Source organism: Ornithorhynchus anatinus, chromosome 1 (assembly GCF_004115215.2).
Source record: "Ornithorhynchus anatinus isolate Pmale09 chromosome 1, mOrnAna1.pri.v4, whole genome shotgun sequence".
Classification (NCBI taxonomy): Eukaryota; Metazoa; Chordata; class Mammalia; order Monotremata; family Ornithorhynchidae; genus Ornithorhynchus; species Ornithorhynchus anatinus.
The window spans coordinates 32,896,774-32,917,639 of record NC_041728.1 but is presented as its reverse complement, the minus strand read 5'-3'; the positions used below and the strand labels follow the sequence as shown (position 1 = coordinate 32,917,639).

The window sequence follows — 20,866 nt, the reverse complement described above, 5'->3', positions numbered from 1 at the left end:
ACCTGGAACGAGAAGAGTTCTGGGCCTGGCCTGGAAGGCAAAGGTCGGGGGTGGCGGGGAGGGTCCAACCTAGAAGGCAAAGGCCGGGGGGCTCAACCTGGAACGAGAAGGGTTCGGGGCCGGCCTGGAAGGCAAAGGCTGGGGGGCCAGTCCAGGAAGTTAAAGGCGGAGGGGCCCAACCTTGAACGAGAAGGGTTCGGGTCGGGCCTGGAAGACAAAGGTCAGGGGGGTTGAGGGGAGCACGTGGAAGCAAAAACAGGGGGTTGGGGGGGGTCTAACCTGGAACAAGGAGTTTTCAGGGCCCGGCCAGAAAGACAGAGGCAGAGGGACCAAACCTGGAACGAGAAGGTTTCGGGGCCAGGCCAGGAAGGCAAATGCTGGGGGACCAAAACTGGAATGAGAAGGGTTCGGTGCCAGGATTAGAATGCAAAGGCTGGGGGGTCTAACCTGAAATGAGAAGGGTTTGGGGCCAGGCCAGGAAGGCAAAGGCAGGGGGGCCAAACCTGGAATGAGAAGGTTTCCGGGCCAGGTCGGGAAGGCAAAGGCTGGGGGTCCAAACTGGATCGTGAATGCTTCAGGGCCAGGCCAGGAAGGCAAAGGCTGGGTGGGGGGAAAGCAAGGGGCAAACCTGGAATGTGAAGGCTTCAGGGACAGGACGGTAAGGCAAAGACTGGGGGGGGGGGGCAAACCTGGAATAAGAAGGCTTTGGGGCCAGGCCTGGAAGGCAAAGGTGGGGGGGCCCAACCAGGGAAGAGAAAGGTTTGGGGCTAGGCCTGGAAGGAAAATGCATGGGAATCAAACCTGGAACAAGAAGGGTTTGTGGCCAGGCCTGGAAGGCAAAGGCAGGGGTGGAAACCCAAACTGGAACAAGAAGGCTTCGGAGCCAGGCCTGAAAGGCAAAGGCATGGGGCCCAACCTAGAGCGAGAAGGGTTCAGGGCCAAGCCAGGAAACCAAAGCCGGGGGGCCCAACCCTGAATATGAAGGGTTTGGGGAAAGGCTGAGAAGACAAAGGTGGAGGGGGGTGGCAATCTGGAACGAGAAGAGTTCTGGGCCAGGCCTGGAAGGAAATGGAGGCGGTGGGGGGGACCAAACCTGGAACGAGAAAGCTTCGGGGCCAGGCCTGGAAGGTAAAGGCTGCGGGGGCCAAACCAGGAACTAGAAGGGTTCAGGGCCAGGCCTGGAGGGAAACGGCTGTGGCGTCCAACCTGGAGGCAAAGGTGGGTGGGCCCAACCTGGAAAGAGAAGGGTTCAGGGCCAAACCTGAAAGGCAAAGACAGGTGGGTTTAACCTGGAACGAGAAGGGTTCAGGGTCAGGCCTGGAGGGCAAAGGTAGGGGGGCCAAATCTGGAAGGTGAAGGCAGGGGGGCCCAACCTGGGAGACAAAAGCCTGGGGGGGGGGTGTGGCCTAACCTGGAACGAGAAGAGTTCGGGGCCAGGCCTGGAAGGAAAAGACTGGGGGGGTGGTCCAAAAGGGAAAGGAAAGGCGGAGGGAGGGGGGAGAAACCTGGAGCGAGAAGAGTTCAGGGCCAGATCGGGAAGGCAAAGGCGTTGGGGCCAAACCTGTAACGAGAAGTGTTCGGGGCCAGGCCTGGAAGAAAATGGCAGGGGGGTCCAACCTGGAAGGCAAAGGGTGGGGGGAAGGGGGCAAACCTGGAATGAGAAGTTTTCGGGGCTAGATTGGAAGAGAAAGGGTGGGGAGCCAAACCTAGAATGCGAAGGCTTCGGGGCCAGTCTTGGAAGGCAAAGGGTGAGGAGCCAAACCTGGGGCCAGGCTTGGAAGGCAAAGGATGAGGAGCCAAACCTGGAACGAGAAGGGTTTGGGATCTGGCCTGGAAGGCAAAGACCAGGGGGTCCAAGCTGGAAGGCAAAGGTGGGAGAGCCAAATCTGGGACGCGAAGGTTTTGGGGCCAGGCCATTCATTCATTCATTCATTCAATAGTATTTATTGAGCGCTTACTATGTGCAGAGCACTGTACTAAGCGCTTGGGATGAACAAGTCGGCAACAGATAGAGACAGTCCCTGCCGTTTGACGGGCTTACAGTCTAATCGGGGGAGACGGACAGACAAGAACAATGGCACTAAACAGCGTCAAGGGGAAGAACATCTCGTAAAAACAATGGCAACTAAATAGAATCAAGGCGATGTACAATTCCAGGTTGGGCAAGATGTAAAATTTAGGTTAGGGAAAAGATTAGGCTAGGGAAAAGGATAGGCCAGGGGACAAGGTTAGGCCATGGGAAAAGTGTAAGTCAGGGAATAGGATATGATAGGGGAAAAGGTTTGGCTAGCTGAAAGGTTAGGCCAGGGGAAAGGTAAGCCTTCGGTTAAGAGTTAGGCTAGGTATAAAGGTTAGGTTAGGGGAAAAGCAGGTTAGGCTAGGTGTAAAGCTTAGGCTAGGGGAAAGAGTTAGGCCAGGGGAAAACGTTAGGCCGGGGGAAAAGATTAGGCTAGGGAAAAGGTTAGGCCAGGGGAAAAGGTTAGACCGGGGGCAAAGGTTAGGCTGGGGGGCAAAGGTTAGGCTGGGGGCAAAGGTTAGATCAAGGGAAAAAGGTTAGGCCAGGGGGAAAGGTTAGGCTGGTGGAAAAGGTTAAGGTAAAGAAAAAGTTAGGCCTTGGGGAAAGGTTGGGTCAGGGGAAAGTATAGGGCAAGGGAAACATTTGTCAAGGGGGAAGGTTAGGGTAAAGGAAAAGTTTAGGCTATCAGAAAAATTAGGGCTAGGGGAATAGATTAGGCTAGGGGAAAAAGTAGGTCTAGGGAAAAGGTTTAGCCTAGGGGAAAGGTTTGGTAAGGGGAAAGGTTAGACTAGGTGTAAATGTTAGGTTAGAAGAAAAGCTTAGGCTAGGAGAAAGAGTTCGCCTGGGGGAAAAGGTTAGGCTAGGGGAAAAGGTTAGGACCGGGAAAAGGTTAGACTAGGGGAAAAGGTTAGACTAGGGGAAAAGGTTAGGCCAAATAAAAAGGTTAGGCAAGGGGTAAAGTTTAGGTGAGGGAAAAAGTTAGGCAAAGGGAAAAGGTTAGGCTTGGGAAAGGTTAAGCTAAGGGAAAAGGTTAGGCTAATGCAAAAGGTTAGGCTAACGCAAAAGGTTAGGCTAATGCAAAAGGTTAGGCTAACGCAAAAAGTTAGGCCAGGGGAAAAGGTTAGGCCAGGGGAAAAGGTGAGGCTGGGTTAAAGAGTTAGGCCAGAGAAAAGGATAGGCTAAAGTAAAAGGTTAGGCTAGGCAAAATTGTTAGTCTATGGGAAAGGTTAGGCTAGGGGAAAAGGTTAAGGCAGAGGAAAAGTTAAGGACAGGCCAAAAGGTTAAACTAAGGCAAAGGTTTGGCTCGGGGAAAAGATTAGGTTACAGGAGAATGTTAGTCTAGGGGAAAGGTTGGGCTGGGGAATACTTTAGGATAGGGGAAATCTTAAGGGTAGGGGAACGGGTTAGGCTAGGGGAAAGGTTTGACTAGAGGAAAGGTTGGCCTAGGGGAAAGGTTGGGCTAGGGGAAATATTAAGGCTAGGGGAAAGGATTGGGCTAGGAGAAAAGGCTAGGCTAGAGGAAAAGGTTAAGACGGCGAAAAGATTAGGCAAGGGGAAAAGGTTACATGAGTGTAAAGGTAAGGCTGGAGAAAAGATTAGGCTATGGGAAATGGTTAAGTTAGGGGAAAAGATTAGTCTAGGGGAAAAGGTTAGGCCAAGGGAAAGGGTTAGGCTAGGGGAAGAGTTTAGGCCAGGGGAATAGGTCAGGCAAGGGGAATAGGTTAGACCAAGGGAAAGAGTTAGGCTAGGGGAAAAGGATAGGCCAGGGGAAAGAGTAGGTTAGGGGAAAGGTTAGGCTAAAGGAAAAGGTTAGACTAGAGAGAAGGTTAGGAAAGGGAGATGCTTAGGCTAACGGAAAAGGTTAGGCTAGGTGAAGAGTTAAGGGTATGGCAAATTGTTAGACTAGGGGAAAAGATAAGGCTAAAGGAAAAAGGTAGGCTAGGAGAAAAGATTAGGATGGGGGAGAAGGATAGGCTAGGGGAAAAGGTTAGGCTAGGGGAAAAGGTTAGGATAAGTGAAAAGGCTAGTATAGGGGAAAGGTTTAGGCTAAAGGAAAAGTTTAGGCCAGGGGAAAAGGTTAGCCAAGGGAAAATTTAGTCTAGGGAAAAGATTAGGTTGGTGGAAAAGGTTAGGCTAGGGTAAAGGTTAGGCTACAGGAAAAGGTTTGGCTAGGTGTAAAGGTTAGTTTAGGGGAAAAGATTAGGCTATGGGAAGTGGTTGGGTTAGGAGAAAGGTTAGTCTGGGGGAAGAGATTAGGCTAGGGGAAAAGGTTAGGCTAAGGGAAAACGTTAGGCCAGGGAGAAGGTTAGGTCAAGGAAAAAGCTTAGGATAGGAGAAAAGGATAGGGATTTTTGGGATGGGGAAAAAGTTAGGAGAGGGAAAATAGGCCGGGGAAAAACCTAGTCCAGGGGAAAAGGTTAGGCCTGGGAAAAGGTTAGGCCGGGAAAAAGCCTAGGCCGGGGAAAAGTTTTGGCCGGGGAAATGGTTAGGCCCAGGGAAAAGGTTAGGTCAGGGGAAAGAATAGGCTAGGGTAAAAGGTTTGGCTAGGGGATAAGGTTTGGCTAGGGGAAAGAAAAGGTTGGAGGAAAGGTTAGGCTAGGGGATAACGTAAGGTTAGGGGTAACGTTTAGGCTAGGGGAAAAGGTTAGACCAGAGGAAACGGTTAGGCCAGGGAGAAGGTTTGACCTGGGCAAAAGGTTAGCCTAACCTTTTCCGTTAGCCTAACATTTTCTCCAATCATAGCCTTTTCCCCTAACCTAAGCATTTCCCATAACCTAGCCTTTTCCCCGGCCTAATTTTCCTCTAGCCTAACCTTTTCCCCCAGGTGAACTCTTTCTCCTAGCCTAAGCTTTTCTCCTAACCTAACATTTACACCTAGTCTAACCTTTCCTCTTGCCAAACCTTTCCCCTAGACTAAACCTTTTCCCTAGACCTAATTTTTCCCCCAGCCTAACCTTTTTCCCTTGCCTAACCTTTTCCCTTAGCCTAACCTTTTCTCTTTGCCATACTTTTCCCTTGGCCTATGCTTTCCCCTGACCTAACCTTTTCCCATGGCCTAACCTATTCCCATGACCTAAGCTTTTCCCTTAGCCTAACCTTTTCCCCTATCCTAAACATTTCCCCTGCCTTAAACTTTTTCCTAGCCTAACCTTTTCCCTAGGCCTAACCTTTTCCTCTGGCCTAACTTTTTCCATTAGCCTAACAGTTTCCCCTAAGCCTAACCATTTCCCATAGTCTAACCTTTTTGCCTAGCCTATCCTTTTCTGCTACCCTAAATTTCTCCCTGGCATAACCTTCTCCCTGGCCTATCCTTTCCCCTGCCCTAACCTTTCCTAGACCTAGTCTTTTCCCTTAGCCTGATTGACCTAACTTAACCATTTCCCATAGCCTAACCTTTTTGCCTAGCCTATGCTTTTCCGCTAACCTAAACTTCTCCCTGGCATAACCTTCTCCCTGGCTTATCCTTTCCCCTGGCCTAACCTTTTCCCTTAGCCTAGCCTTTTCCCTGAACCTAACCTTTTCCCTAGACTAACCTTTTCCCCTGGCCTAACCTTTTCCCTTAGCTTAACCCTTACCCTTAGCCTTACCTTTCCCTCTGACCTAACCTTTTGCCATAGCCTAAACTTTTCCCCTTGCTTAAACCTTTCCTCTGGCCTAACCTTTTTCTTTGGCCTAACTTCTTCTCCTAGACTAAGCTTTTCGCCTAGACTAACAATTGCCACTAGCCTAACCTTTCCCCCAAACCTATTCTTTCCCCTAGCCTAACCTTTTCCCATGGCCTATCCTTTCCCCTGTCCTAACCTCTTCCGGTGACCTCCCCTTTTCTCCTGTCCTAACTTTTTCCCCTAGCCTAATCTCTTCATCTAGCCTAAACTTTTCCGCTAGCCTAACCTTCTTCCTGGCCTAACCTTCTTCTAAATGTAATGAGAAGGGTTCAGGGCCAAACCTGCAAGACAAAGGCTGGGGGTGCTAAACTGGAAGGCAAATACTGGGGGACCCAAACTGGAAGAAAATGGTTTGGGGCCAGGCCTGCAAGGCAAAAGCTGAGGGGGCCAATCTGGAAGGCAAAGGCAGGGGGGCCCAAATTGGAATGAGAAGTATATGGAGTCTGGCCTGCAATGCAAAGGCCAGGGTGCCCAAACTGGAACGAGAAGGGTTAGGGGACTGGTCAGGAAGGCAAAGCCCGGGGGACAGGCCACGAAGTCCAATCTGGTGGGGCCCAACCTTGTACGAGAAGGGTTCGGGGCCAGTCCAGGAAGAAAAAGGCTGAGGGGCAGAAACTGGTAAGCGACGTCTTCGGGGACAGACCAGGAAGGGAAAGGCGGCGGTGCCAAACTTGGAATGAGAAGGGTTTGGGACCAGGCCAGGAAGACAAAGGCTGAGAGGTCGAAACTGGTATGTGACATCTTCAGGACCAGGCTGGGAAGGCAAAGGCAGTGGGGGCAAGCCTGCAATGGGAAGACTTCATGGCTAGACCGGGAAGGCAAAGGCAGAAGGACCTAACCTGGAACGAGAAGTCTTCGGAGCCAGGCCTGGAAGGCAAAGGTGGGAATGGGGGGGTTGGGTCCAACCTGGAACGAGAAAGGTTTGGGGCCAGGCCTGGAAGGTCAAGGCGGGGGGGCCCAACCTGGAAAGCAAAGGCTGGATGGCCCTTCCTGCAAGGCAAAGGCAGGGGGCCCAACCTGGAATGTGAAGGGTTCGGGGACAGGCTGGGAAGGCAAAGGCGGGGGGTGCCCAACCTGGCAGGCAAACACTGAGGGGCCAAACCTCACAGGCAATGGCTGGGGGGGTCCAATCTGGAACGAGAAGGGTTCAGGATCAGTCCTGGAAGGCAAAGGGTGGGGGGGGGGTGAAAGGAAAAGGCAGGGCGGCCCACCCTGGAACGAGAAGTGTTCGGGGCCAGGCCAGGAAGACAAATGTGGGGGGCTCCCAAGCTCAGATGAGATGGGTTCAGGGCCAGGCCAGGAAGGAAAAGGCTGGGGGGCCAAACCTGGACCGAGAAGGGTTTGGGGCCAAGCCTGAAAGGCGAGGGTGGGGGTGCCCAACCTGGAAGACAAAAGCAGGGGGGCCAAACCTGGAAGGCAAAGGCAGGGGGTGCCCAACTTGGAACGGGAAGGAATCGGGATCAGGCCTGGAAGGCAAAGGCCTGTGGGCCCAACCTGGAAGGCAAAGGCTGAGGGGGCCAACCCTGGAATGAGAAAGCTTTGGGGCCAGGCTGGGAAGGTAAAGGCAGGTTGGGGGGAAAACTTGCAACACAAAGGCTTCGGGGCCAGGCCGGGAAAGCAAGGGCGGGGCCAAAACTGGAATGTGAAGGCTTCGGGGCCAGGCCAGGAACACAAAGACTTAGGGGGGCAAACATGGAATGTGAAGGCTTCGGGGCCAAGCTGGGAAGGCAAATGCTGGGATGCAAGCCTGGAATGAGAAGGCTTTGGGGCCAGGCCAGGAAGGCAAAGGTGGGGGAGCCAAACCTGGAATGAGAATGGTTCGGGGCCAGGCCTGGAAGGCAATACTGGGGGTTCCAACCTGAATCGAGAAAGGTTCAGGGCCAAACCTGGAAGGCAAAGGCGAGGGGGCCAAACCTGGAACAAGAAGTGTTTGGGACCGGGCCTGGAAGGCGAAGATTGGGGGTCCAACCTGGAAGGCAGAAGTGGGTGAGCCAAACCTGGAACGAAAAGGGCTCGGGGTCAGACTAGGAAGGCATAGGTTAGGCAAGATATAACATTTAGGTTAAGGGAAAGGTTGGGCTAGGGAAAAGGATAGGTCGGGGAAAAGGTTAGGCTAGGGAAAAGGATAGGTTAGGGGAAAAGGTTAGGCCATGGAAAAAGTTAAAGTCAGGGAATAGGTTATGATGGGGAAGAGGTTAGGCTAGCTGAAAAATTAGGCCAGGAGAAAGGTCAGCCTTCGGTTAAAGGTTAGGCTAGGTGTAAAGGTTAGGTTAGGGGAAAAGCAGTTTAGGCTGGATGTAAAGGTCAGGTCAGGGATAAAGCTTAGGCTAGTGTAAAAGATTAGGCTAGGGGAGAAGATTAAGCTAGTGGAAAAGGTTAGGGTAAAGGAAAAGTTTAGACCTTGGGAAATGTTAGGCCAGGGGAACAGCTGAAGCTGGGTGAAAGGGTTAGGTTAGGGAAAAAGATAGGCCAAGGTAAAAGTTTAGGCTTGGTGAAAAGGTTAAGGCCAGGGGAAAAGGTTAATGCCAGGAGAAAAGGTTAGACTAAGGGAAAGGTTAGACTAGGGGAAAAAGTTGGGCTAGGGGAAAAGGGTGGGCTAGGGGGAAATATTAAGGCCAGAGAAAAGGGTTAGGGTAGGAAAAAAGGCTAGGCTAGGGGAAAAGGTTAAGACGGCAAAGAGATTAGGCAAGGGGAAAATGTTACGCGAGGGTAAAGGTTAGGCCAGAGAAAAGATTAGCCTATGGGAAATGGTTAAGGTAGGGGAAAAGTTTAGGCCAGGGGAAAAGGCCCGGCCAGGAGAAATGCTTATGTTAGGGGAAAGGTTAGCCTAAGGGAAAAGATTAGGCCAGGGAGAAGGTTAGGCAAGGGAGAAGTTAAAGCTAATGGAACAGGTTAGTCTAGGTGAAGAGGTAAGGCTATGGAAAATTGTTAGGCTAAGGAAAAAAGTAAGGCCTGGGGTAGAAGTAAACCTGGGATAAAAGTAAAGCCTGGGGAAAAGGTTAGGCCTGGGGAAAAGGTTAGGCCTGAGGAAAAGGTTAGGCCTGGGAAAAAGGTAAGGCTAGGAGAAAGGGTTCGTCTAGGAGAAAGGGTTAGGTTGGTGGAAAATGTTAGGCTACAGGAAAAGGCTCAGGTAGGTGTAAAGGTTAGTTTAGGGGAAAAGGTTTAAACTATGGGAAGTGGTTAAGTTAGGGGAAAAGCTTAAACTAGGGGAAACGGTTAAGATTGGTGAAAAGTTTAGGATGGGGAAAAGCTTTGGCTAAGGGAAAAGGTTAGGCCAGGGGAAAAGGTTAGCCAAGGGAAAATATACTTTAGGGAAAAGGTTAGGTTGGTGGAAAAGTTTAGGCTAGGGGTAAGGTTAGGCTACAGGAAAAGGTTCGGTTCAGTGTAAAGGTTTGTTTAGGGGAAAAAGTTAGGCTAGGAAAAAAGTTTAAGCTAGGCTATGGAAAGTGGTTGGGTTAGGGGAAAGGTTAGGTTGGCTGAAAAGGCTAGACTAGGGGAAAAGGTTAGGCCTTGGAAAGAGGTTAGGTCCGGGAAAATGATAAGCAAAAGGAAAAGGTAAGGCTAGGGGAAAAGGTTAGGCTAGGGGTCAGCTTAGGCTATGGAAAAAGGTGAGGCCAGGGGAAAAGTTCTGGCTAGTGTAATAGGTTAGGCTAGGGGAAGAAGTTTGGCCAGGAGAAAAGGTTAGGCGAGGGGAAAAAGGTTAGGCGAGGGGAAAAAGGTTAGGGAAGGGGAAAAAGGTTAGGGAAGGGGGAAAAGTTTAGGCGAGGGGAAAGGCTTAGGCGAGGGGAAAAAGTTTAGGCGAGGGGAAGGGTTAGGTGCCAAATCTGCAAGGCAAACTCTAAGGTGCCCAAACTGGAACCAAAAGGGTTTGGGGCCAAACCTGCAAGAAAGAGGCTGGGGCTCAAACCTGGAACGAAATGGTTCGGGGCCAACCATGCAAGGCAAAGGCTGCAGTACCCAGACAGAAAGGAAAAGGCTTTGGTGCCAAACCTGCAAAGCAGTTCTGTGGGGGCCAAATTAGAACCAAAGGGTTGGGGGCAAAACCTGCAAGGCAAAGGCTGTGGGGCCCAAACTGGAACCAAAAGAGTTCAGGGCCAAACCTGCAAGGCAAAGACTGCAGGACCCAAACTGAAATGAAAAGGGTTCAGGGCCAAACCTGCAAGGCAAAAGCTGCACGGCCCCAACTGGAATGAAAAGCGTTCAGGGCCAAACCTTCAAGGCAAAGGCTGTGGGGCCCAAAGTGGAACCAAAAGTATTCGGGACCAAACCTGCAAGTCAAAGGATGGCAGGGCAAATCTGCAAGGCAAACTCTAGGGGTCCCAAACTGGAAACAAAAGTGTTTGGGGCCAAACCAGCAAGGCAAAGGCTGCAGGGCCCAAACTGTAACCAAAAGCATTCCAGGCCCAACATGCAAGGCAAAGGCTGCGGGACCCAAACTGGAACGAAAGTGTTCAGGGCCTAACCTGCAAGGCAAAGTCTGCCTGGCCCCAACAGGAATGAAAAGGGTTTGGGGCCAAACCTGCCAGGCAAAGGCTGCGTGGCCCCGACCTGAACAAAAAATCTTTGGGGATAAAGCTGCAAGGCAAACTTTAGGGGGCCCAAACTGGAGCCAAAAGAGTTCGGGGCCAAACCTGCAAGGGAAAGGCTATGGATCCCAAACAGGAACCAAATGTGTACCGGGCCAAACCTGCAAGGCAAAGGCTGTGGGCTCAAACTGGAAGCAAAAGCGTTTGGGGCCAAACCTGCAATGCAAAGGCTGTGGGGCCCAAACCTGAACGAAAAGGGTTCGGGGCCAAACCTGTAAGAAAAACTCTAGGGGGCACAAACTGGAACCAAAAAGGTTCAGGCCAAACCTGCATGGCAAAATCTGCAGGGCTCAGGCTGGAATGGAAAGGGTTCTGGGTGAAACCCACAAGACAATGGATGTGGGGCCCAAAAAGGAAAGAGAAGGGTTCGGGGCTCAACCTACAAGCCAAAGGCTGCAGTGCCCAAACTGGAACGTAAAGGGTTCAGGGCCAAACATATAAGGCAAACTCTATAGGGCCCAAACTTAATGAAAAGGTTCGGGGCCAAAACAGCAAGGCAAAATTTGCGGAGCCAAACCAGAACCAAAGGGGTTAGGGGCCAAACCTGCTAGGCAAAGGCTGCGGGACCCAAACTGAAACGAAAAGGGTTAGGGCCCAAAACTGCAAGGCAAACTCTGTGGGGGCCAAACTGGGACAAAAAGGGTTCTAGAACAAACCTGCAAGGCAAAATCTAGGGGGCCCCAATTGGAATGAGGAAGGTTCGGGGCCTCAACCTGCAAGGCAAAGTTTGGGGGACCCAAATTGGAACCAAAAGCATTCGAGACTAAACCTGCAATGCAAACTCTTGGGCGGTCGGGGAGACAAATTGGAAAAAAAAAGTGAAGGGAACCAAAACTGCAAGGCAAAGGCTGCGGGTCCCAAACTAGAACCAAAAAGGTTCGGCACCAAACCTGCAAGGCAAAAGTGGGGGAACCCAAACTGGTAGGAAAATGGTTCAGGGCCAAACCTGAAATGCAAAGGCAGCGGAGCCTAAACTGGAAAGAAATGGGTTCGGGGCCAAACCAGCAAGGCAAAGGCTGCGGGCCCAAATTTGGAACAAAAAGGTTTCAGGGCCCAACATGCAAGGCAAAGGCTGTGGGGCCCATGCTGGAACGGAAAGAGTTCAGGGCCGAACCATCTAGGCAAAAGGGCGGGGGGGTGGGGGTGGGGGGACAACCTGGAACGAAAATGGTTTGGAAACAAACCTGCAAGGCAAAGGCTGTGAGGCCCAAACTGGAACGAAAGGCTCACATCTGCAAGATAAGAATGAGGGGCCCAAACTGGATTGAAAGGCTTCGGGGCCAAACTACAAGGCAAAAGTGGTGGGGCCCAAACTGATAACAAATGGATTTGGGGCCAAACCTGCAAGACAAAGGCTGCAGGGCCCAGACTGGAACAAAAAGGGTTCGGGATCAAACCTGCAAGGCAAAGGCTTGGGGGAGCCCACCTGCAAGGCACAGGTTGCGGTGCCTAAACTGGAATGAAAACGGTTTGGAGCCAAACCTGCAACGCGAAGCCTGGGGGGTGCAAAACTGCAAGGCAAAGGCTGCGGGGCCCATATTGAAACCAAAAGCGTTTAGGCCCAAACCTACAAGGCAAAGACTGCGGGACCCAAACTGAAATGAAAAAGGTTCGGGGCCAAACCTGCAAGGCAAAGGCTGCACAGCCCAACTGGAACCAAAAGTGTTTGGGGCCAAACTTGCAAGGCAAAGGCTGCGGGGCCCAAAGCGGAACCAAAAAGGTTCGGGGCCAAGGATGGCGGGGCAAACCTGCAAGGCAAACTCTAGGGGTCCCAAACTGGAACCAAAAGTGTTTGGGGCCAAACCTGCAAGGCAAACGCTGCGGGGCTCAAACTGGAACGAAAAGGTTTCAGGGCCAAACCTGCAAGGAAAAGGTTAGGGGGGACAAACCTGCAAGGCAAAGGCTGAGGGGCCCAAACTGGAACCAAAAGGATGTAGGCCCAAACCTGCAAGACAAAGACTGCGGGACCCAAACTGAAACGAAAATGTTCGGGGCCAAACCTGCAAGGCAAGGGTGTGGGACCCAAACTGGAACCAAAAGCATTCCAGGCCCAACATGCAAGGCAAAGGCTGCGGGGCCCAAACTGAAACAAAAAGGGTTCGGGGCCAAACCTGCTAGGTAAAGACTGCGGAGCCCAAACTGGAACGGAAAGGGTTCAGGGCCAAACATGCTAGGTAAAAGCTGTGTGGCCCAAAGTGGAACCAAAAGGGTTCGGGGCCAAATCTACAAGGCAAAGACTCCGGGGCCCAGACTATAACAAAAAGGGTTCGGGTTCAAACCTGCAATGCAAAGTCTGCGGGGGGCAACCTGCAAGGCACAGGCTGCAGTGCCCAAACTGGAACAAAAAGGGTTCAGGGCCAAACCTGCAAGGCAAAGGCTGTGGGATGCATACTGGAATGAAAAGGGTTCTTGGCCAAACCTTCGAGGCCAAAGGGTGGGGGCCCAACCTGGAAGGAAAACGGATCGGGGACAAACCTGCAAGGCAAAGGCTGTGAGGCCCAAACTGGAATGACAGGGTTACAGCTCAAATCTGCAAGACAAGAGTGAGGGGGCCCAAACTGGAACGAAAAGGGTTCGGGGCAAAAGGTGCAAGACAAAAGCCGGGGGGGCCCAACTGGAACGAAAAGGATTCGGGGCCAAACCTGCAATGCAAAGCCTGGAGGGCCCAAACTGGAATAAAAACATTTCAGGGCCAAACCTGCAAGGCAAAGACTGCGGGTCCCCTGACTGGAATGAAAAGGGTCCGGGGTCAAACCTGTAATGCAAAGGCAGCGGAGCCCCAAACTGGAAAGAAATGGGGTTGGGGACAAACCTGCAAGGCAAAGGCTGGGGGGCCCAAACTGAAACAAAGAAGTTTCATGGCCCAACCTGCAAGGCAAAGACTGAGGGGCCCATACTGGAACGAAAAGGGTTCGGGGCCAAACCTTCAAGGCCAAAGCAGGGGGGACGGGGTGGGGGGGGGCAACCTGGAATGAAAACGGTTTGGGGACAAACCTGCAAGGCAAAGGCTGCGAGGCCAAACTGGAACGAAAAGGTTCCGGCTCACACCTGCAAGATGAGACCAAGGTGGCCCAAACTGGATCGAAAGGGTTTGCAGCCAAACCTCCAAGGCAAAAGCTGAGGGTCCCAAACTGGAACAAAAGAGTTTCAGGGCCCAACCTACAAGACAAAGCCTGCGCGGCCCAAACCTGAATGAAAAGCATTCGGGGCCAAACCTGCAAGGCAAAGGCTGTGGGGCCCAAACTGGAAACAAAAGGATTCGGGGCTAAACCCACAAGGCAAAGGTTGGGGGGCCCAAACTGGACCAAAGAGGTTTTGGGACAAACCTACAAGGCACAAGCTTTGGGGCCAAAACTGGAAACCAAAGGATTCAGAGCCAAACCTGCAAGGCAAAGGCTCCGGGGCCTAGACTGTAATGAAAATGGTTCAGGTTCAATTCTGCAAGGCAAAGTCTGGGGGGGGCCAACCTGCAAGGCACAGGCTGCAGGGTCCAAACTGGAACAAAAAAGTTTCGGGGCCAAACCTGCAACCCCATTCCTGGGGGTGCAAACCTGCAAGGCAAAGGCTGCGGGGTCCAAACTGGAAAGAAAAGGGTTCAGGTATCAACCTGCAAGGCAAAGGCTGCTGGGTCAAAATGGAATGAAAAGGGTTCGGGGCCAAACCTGACATAAAGGCTGCGAGGTGCATACTGGAATGAAAAGGGTTCTTGGCCAAACCTTCAAGGCAAAAGGGTGGGAGCCCAACCTGGAATGAAAACGGATCAGGGACAAACCTGCAAGGCAAAGGTTGCGAAGCTCTCAGTAGGTCTTTGAAGAGAGGAAGAGAGTTAGTTTGGTGGATGTGAGGAGGGAGGGATTCCAGGACAGCGGTAGGACGTGGGCCAGGGGTCGACAGCGGGACAGGCGCGAACGAGGGACCGTGAGGAGGTGAGCGTCAGAGGAGCGGAGTGCACGGGGTGGGCAGAAGAAAGAGAAAAGGGAGGTGAGGAAGGAGGGGGCAAGGTGATGGAAAGCTTTGTAGCCGAGAGAGGAGTTTTTGTGTTATGTGAAGGTTGATAGGCAACCACTGGAGGTTTTTGAGGAGAGGAGTGACCTGCCCAGAGCGTTTCTGTAGGAAGATGATCCAATCAGCGGAATGAAGAATAGACTGGAGTGGGGAGAGACAGGAGGAAGGGAGATCAGAGAGGAGGCTGACACAATAATCCAGTCGGGCTATTATGAGAGCTTGTACCAGCACAATAGCAGTTTGGATGGAGAAGAAAGGGCGGATCTTGGTGATACTGTGAAGGTGAGACCGGCAGGTGTTGGTGATGGATTAGATGTGTGGGGTGAATGAGAGAGCAGAGTCAAGGACGACACCAAGATGGCGGGCCTGTGAGTTGGGAAGGATGGTCGTGCCATCCACAGTGACAGGGAAGTCAGGGAGAGGACAGGGTTTGGAAGGGAAGATAAAAGCTCAGTTTTAGGCACGTTGAGTTTTAGATGGTGGGCAGACATCCAGGTGGAGACATACTGGAGGCAGGAAGAGATATGAGCCTGGAGGGAAGGGGAGAGAACAGGGGAGATGTAGATTTGGGCAAATGTAGATCTGATCTACATGTAGATTTGGGCAAATGTAGATGCAGATGTAGATCTGTGTAGAGATGATAGTTGAAGCCGTGGGAGCGAGTGAGTTCACCAAGGGAGTGAGTGTAGTGGGAGTGAGTGTAGTGGAGAACAGAATAGGGCCAAGAACTGACCCTTGAGGACCCCCTACAGTTAGTGGATGGGATGGGGGAGGAGGAGCCCACAAAGGAGACCAAGAATGAACGGCCAGAAACATAAGAGGAGAACTGGGAGAGGATGGAGTCTGTGAAGCCATATCTGTCATTTATTTATTTCTGTTAATGTCTGTCTACGCTTCTCGACTGTAAGTTCACTGTGGGCAGGGAATGTGTCTGCTGTTATATTGTCCTCTCCCAAGCGGTTAATGTAGTGTTGTTCTGCACACAGTAAGCATTCAATAGATACTCATTCAATTCATTCAATAGTATTTAATGAGCGCTTACTATGTGCACAGCACTGTACTAAGCGCTTGGGATGAACAAGTCGGCAACAGATAGAGACAGTCCCTGCCGTTTGACAGGCTTACAGTCTAATCGGGGGAGACGGACAGACAAGAACAATGGCAATAAACTGCGTCAAGGGGAAGAACATCTCGTAAAAACGATGGCAACTAAATAGAATCAAGGCGATGTACAATTCATTAACAAAATAAATAGGGTAACGAAAATATATACAGTTGAGCGGACGAGTACAGTGCTGTGGGGATGGGAAGGGAGAGGTGGAGGAGCAGAGGGAAAAGGGGAAAATGAGGCTTTAGCTGCAGAGAGGTAAAGGGGGAATGGCAGAGGGAGTAGAGAGGGAAGAGGAGCTCAGTCTGGGAACGCCTCTTGGAGGAGGTGATTTTTAAGTAAGGTTTTGAAGAGGGAAAGAGAATCAGTTTGGCGGAGGTGAGGAGGGAGGGCGTTCCAGGACCGCGGGAGGACGTGACCCAGGGGTCGACGGCGGGATAGGCGAGACCGAGGGACGGCGAGGAGGTGGGCGGCAGAGGAGCGGAGCGTGCGGGGTGGGCGGTAGAAAGAGAGAAGGGAGGAGAGGTAGGAAGGGGCAAGGTGATGGAGAGCCTTGAAGCCTAGAGTGAGGAGTTTTTGTTTGGAGCGGAGGTCGATAGGCAACCACTGGAGTTGTTTAAGAAGGGGAGTGACATGCCCAGATCGTTTCTGCAGGAAGATGAGCCGGGCAGCGGAGTGAAGAATAGACCGGAGCGGGGCGAGAGAGGAGGAAGGGAGGTCAGAGAGAAGGCTGACACAGTAGTCTAGCCGGGATATAACGAGAGCCCGTAACAGTAAGGTAGCCGTTTGGGTGGAGAGGAAAGGGCGGATCTTGGCGATATTGTAGAGGTGAAACCGGCAGGTCTTGGTAATGGATAGGATGTGTGGGGTGAATGAGAGGGACGAGTCAAGGATGACACCGAGATTGCGGGCCTGCGGGACGGGAAGGATGGTCGTGCCATCCACAGTGATGGAGAAGTCTGGGAGCGGACCGGGTTTGGGAGGGAAGATGAGGAGCTCAGTCTTACTCATGTTGAGTTTTAGGTGGCGGGCCGACATCCAGGTGGAGACGTCCCGGAGGCGGGAGGAGATGCGAGCCTGAAGGGAGGGGGAGAGGACAGGGGCGGAGATGTAGATCTGCGTGTCATCTGCGTAGAGATGGTAGTCAAAGCCGTGAGAGCGGATGAGTTCACCGAGGGAGTGAGTGTAAATGGAGAACAGAAGAGGGCCAAGAACTGACCCTTGAGGAACTCCAACAGTTAAAGGATGGGAGGGGGAGGAGGCTCCAGCGTAGGAGACCGAGAATGATCGGCCAGAGAGGTAAGAGGAGAACCAGGAGAGGACAGAGTCCGTGAAGCCAAGGTGAGATAAGGTATGGAGGAGGAGGGGATGGTCGACAGTGTCAAAGGCAGCAGAGAGGTCAAGGAGGATCAGAATGGAGTAGGAGCCATTGGATTTGGCAAGAAGGAGGTCATGGGTGACCTTAGAGAGAGCAGTCTCGGTAGAGTGGAGGGGACGGAAGCCAGATTGGAGGGGGTCTAGAAAAGGGAGATAGGACGATAACTGGAGGGGGAAGTGGGGTCAAGAGCGGGGTTTTTTAGGATGGGGGAGACATGGGCATGTTTGAAGGCAGAGGGGAAGGAGCCCTTGGAGATTGAGTGGTTAAAAATAGAAGTTAAGGAAGGGAGGAGGGCAGGGGCGATGGTTTTAAGAAGGTGAGAGGGAATGGGGTCCGAGGCGCAGGTGGAGGGGGTGGCACTTGCGAGGAGGGAGGAGATCGCCTCTGAGGATACTGCAGGGAAGGATGGGAAAGTAGGGGAGGGGGTTGTTGGGGGGGAGGGGAGAGGCGGAGGGGTGACTTTGGGGAGCTCAGACCTGATCGTGTTGATTTTCGTGAGGAAATAGGTGGCCAGATCATTAGGGGTGAGAGATGGGGGAGGGGAGGAACAGGGGGCCTAAGGAGAGAGTTAAAGGTCCGGAACAATCGGCGGGGGTGACGGGCATGGGTGTCGATGAGGGAGGAGAAGAAGCTTTGCCTGGCGGAGGAGAGGGCAGAGTTAAGGCAGGAAAGGAGAAATTTGAAGTGTGTGAGGTCGGCTTGGTGCTTGGACTTTCGCCAGCAGCGCTCAGCAGCTCGAGCATAGGAGCGTAGGAGGCGGACGGAGGAGGTGATCCAGGGCTGTGGGTTAGTGGAGCGAGAGCGGCGGAGGGAAAGGGGGGCGAGAGAGTCGAGATGAGTAGAGAGGGTGGAGTTGAGAGCGGAGACCCGCTCGTCGAGAGTGGGAAGAGAGGACAGGGCGGCAAGGTGAGGCGAGATGCTATTGGAAAGACGGATGGGATCGAGAGAGCGGAGGTCTCTGTGGGGCAGTAGCGAAGATTTGCAGGGGGAGGGAGTGTGAGAGATGAGGCAGGTGAGAAGGTTATGGTCAGAGAGAGGGATTTCAGAGTTGGTGAGTGAGGAGATAGTGCAGCGGTAGGAGATGACGAGATCGAGGGTGTGACCGAGTCGGTGAGTGGGCGCGGTATGGTGGAGGAGGAGGTCGGCAGAGTCGAGGAGGGATAGCAGGCGGGCGGCAGAGGAGTCATCGGGTACATCCGTATGGATGTTGAAGTCTCCGAGGATCAGAGTGGGCAGAGAGAAGGAGAGAAGGAAGGTGAGAAAGGGGTCAAGGTGGTTGAAGAAGTCGGAGGTGGGACCGGGAGGGCGGTAGATGACGGCGACAAGTAACTGGAGTGGGTGGTAGAGGCGAATGATATGGGCTTCGAAGGAGGGAAAGGAGAGGGAGGGGGGAGGAGGGATAGTGCGGAAGCGGCATCGGGGCGAGAGGAGGAAGCCGACGCCTCCTCCCTTACCGGTGAGTCTGGGGGAGTGGGAGAAGGAGAGGCCTCCGCTGGAGAGAGCGGCGGCGGAGACCGTGTCTTCGGGAGAGAGCCACGTTTCCGAAAGGGCGAGGAGGAGGAGAGAGCGGGAGAGGAAAAGGTCATGGATGAAAGGTAGCTTGCCTGTAATAGAGCGGGGGTTCCAGAGGCCACACTTGAAAGTAGCTGTTTCCATCTGATTATGCCAGGTGTACTACCTACCCCAGTGCCTACCAGAGCACGTGGTGCAAATACCATAGTGAACATGAACACACTGCACAAAGGCAAGATCACAAAGGGAAAAGGCCAGTGAAGGTGGCATTGGATGGGAGACTGATCCGTCCTGATGAGAGTCAATTTGGGACAGGAACGGTCGGTGATGGGGGGCAGTTCATGACTCAGATTTACAGACCAAACAACCCTCATGGCCTAGGGGATCAGAAGGTCATGGGTTCTAATCCCAGATCCTCCACGTGCCTGCTGTGTGACCTTGGACAAGTCACTTCACTTTTCTGTGCCTTAGTTATCTCATCTATAAAATGGAGATTGAGCCCGTGAGCCCCAGGTGGGACAGGAACTGTACCTGATGATTTTGTTTCTAGTACAGTGCCTGGCACATAGTAAGCACTTAACAAATACCATTATTATTGTTATTACTATTATTATTATTAACAAACCACAATATTCAGTATCACAGAAAGGATTTCTGAACATACAGAGAAACATCAAGTGCAAAGGATCCTGCTTCTGTTAAGCCCTCAACCCAGGGACAATGAGATCTCTGACACTATTGAAGCCCTCAACCTAGGGATCTTGAGAATTTCCTCCCACGGGATCATCAGTCCAGTTGTTCAGGGCCTTAAGTGTCTGGCCCGGGCATTCCCAGGCCAAAAGGTCTTCCTCCCAAGCAGTCCCCCTGCCTTCCTTCCCTTCGGAGACTAGCGAGCAGCCAATTAGGGGCTGAGAGCAGCACAGGAAACCCCTCGGATGGTCTCCTCGGCCCTGGTGGACTCGGTTGCCCTTACCCAGCAGGGCGAGGAGCAGCAGCCACAGGCACTTCCCCCCAGTCTTTCTACTCTGCTGCTGGTTGAGCATTACTTCCAGCTTCTTCCGGACCAATTACAGTCCCACTGTCTTATGTTCTTAGAACACTTCTCACCCGGACCCCCGCGGAGCAGCGGGGGAGGGGGTCAACATTTTGTTCTTCGCTTAGAGACAATATGTCCGGCTCACCTGCGACCCCTGGAAGCAATATGCCTAAGGGTATTCGATTGAATCCGGTGTTTAGCGATGAGCCAACTGCACACTTCAGAAAGGCAGGGCTTTCCGCTGCTGAGAAGCCAGAAGCTGGGCCTTGCAGTCACTTTCACCAGTTCTCTGACCCTTTCCTTTTCCTTTTTAGTTTTCACTGGTATTTGCTAAGCACTCACACTGAGCCAGGCACTGTACTAGGCACTGAGGCAGAAACAAAGCTGATCACTTACTATGCCAGGCACTGTACTGAGCTCTGGGGTAGATCCAAGCTAATCGGGTTGGACTCAGTCCCCATCCCCTATGGGGCTCACAGTCTTCATCCCCATTTTCCAGATGAGGGAACTGAGGCCCAGAGAAGTGAAGTAACTTACCTAAGGTCAAACGGCAGCAGACAAGTGGCAATGCTGGGATTAGAACCCAGGCCCTTCTGACTTCCATGCCCTTGGCGACTCTATTTGGACTGACGCTCTCCATATCTGGGGATTTCTAAACTTGCATCACCCTGGCAAGCCAGACTTTTCAATTGCCAAAAACCCTATCAGAGGAGGAGGGAGACTCATTTGCTTGTTGTTTGTCTTTTGTTTTGTTGTCTATCTCTCTCTTCTAGACGGTGAGCCCGTTGTCGGGTAGGGATTGTCTCTATCTGTTGCCGAACTGTACTTTCCAAGTGCTTAGTACAGTGCTCTGCCCACAAGTAAGCTCTCAAAAAAAACGATTGAATGAATGAATGAATTCCCCTGTCTCTGCCTCCTCAAGCTTTGACTCATTAATTTGGAGTGCCAGGTTGAAATTCGGGCAAAACTGTGATTCAGAAATTCACGATCCTGTACTGTCTAGAGGACTTTATTCACCCCAACCCTCACCCCACAGTACTTTTTAAAATTGAATATTAGAAATTATTTCTTTACACTGATGTCTACTAGATTGGAGGTGCCTTGGGCAGGAAACGTGTCTGTTAATTCTGTTGTATGGTTTGCTCCCAAGGACTTAATAGGGTACTCAATACACGGTAAGTGCTCAATGAATTCCATTGATGGATTATGTGTATATCCATAATTTACTTTAATGTCTGTCTCCCCCTCTGGACTGTAAGCTCCTTGTGGGCAAGGAACGTGTTTACCAACTCAGTTACATCATCCTCTCCCAAGAACTTAGCACAGTGTTCTGCACAGTAAGCACTCAATAAATACGGTTGACTGACTTCCTCTCTAGACTGGAAGTTCATTGTGGGCAAGGAACATGTCTACCAAGTTGTTTATATTTTACTCTCCCAAGTGCTTAGGACAGTGCTCGGCACTTAGTAAATGCTCAGTAAATCCTACTGACTGATGGACTGCCTCCCTCTCTAGACTATATGGTCGTTGTGGGCAGGGAACATGTTTACCAACTTTGT

General features: G+C 52.1%; 1 protein-coding gene across 1 annotated transcript in view; it reads right to left on the bottom strand.

The window, feature by feature from the left end:
• The window catches only part of LOC114809177 (sodium bicarbonate transporter-like protein 11), a 78,216-nt gene extending 58,902 nt beyond the window's left edge, over nucleotides 1-19,314 (bottom strand). Inside the window, 4 exon segments of the mRNA XM_039911288.1 lie at nucleotides 10,925-10,981; nucleotides 11,751-11,779; nucleotides 12,790-12,798; nucleotides 19,245-19,314. Coding sequence (XP_039767222.1) covers nucleotides 10,925-10,981; nucleotides 11,751-11,779; nucleotides 12,790-12,798; nucleotides 19,245-19,314 — 165 coding nt within the window.
• Between the last annotated feature and the right edge of the window lie 1,552 nt (nucleotides 19,315-20,866).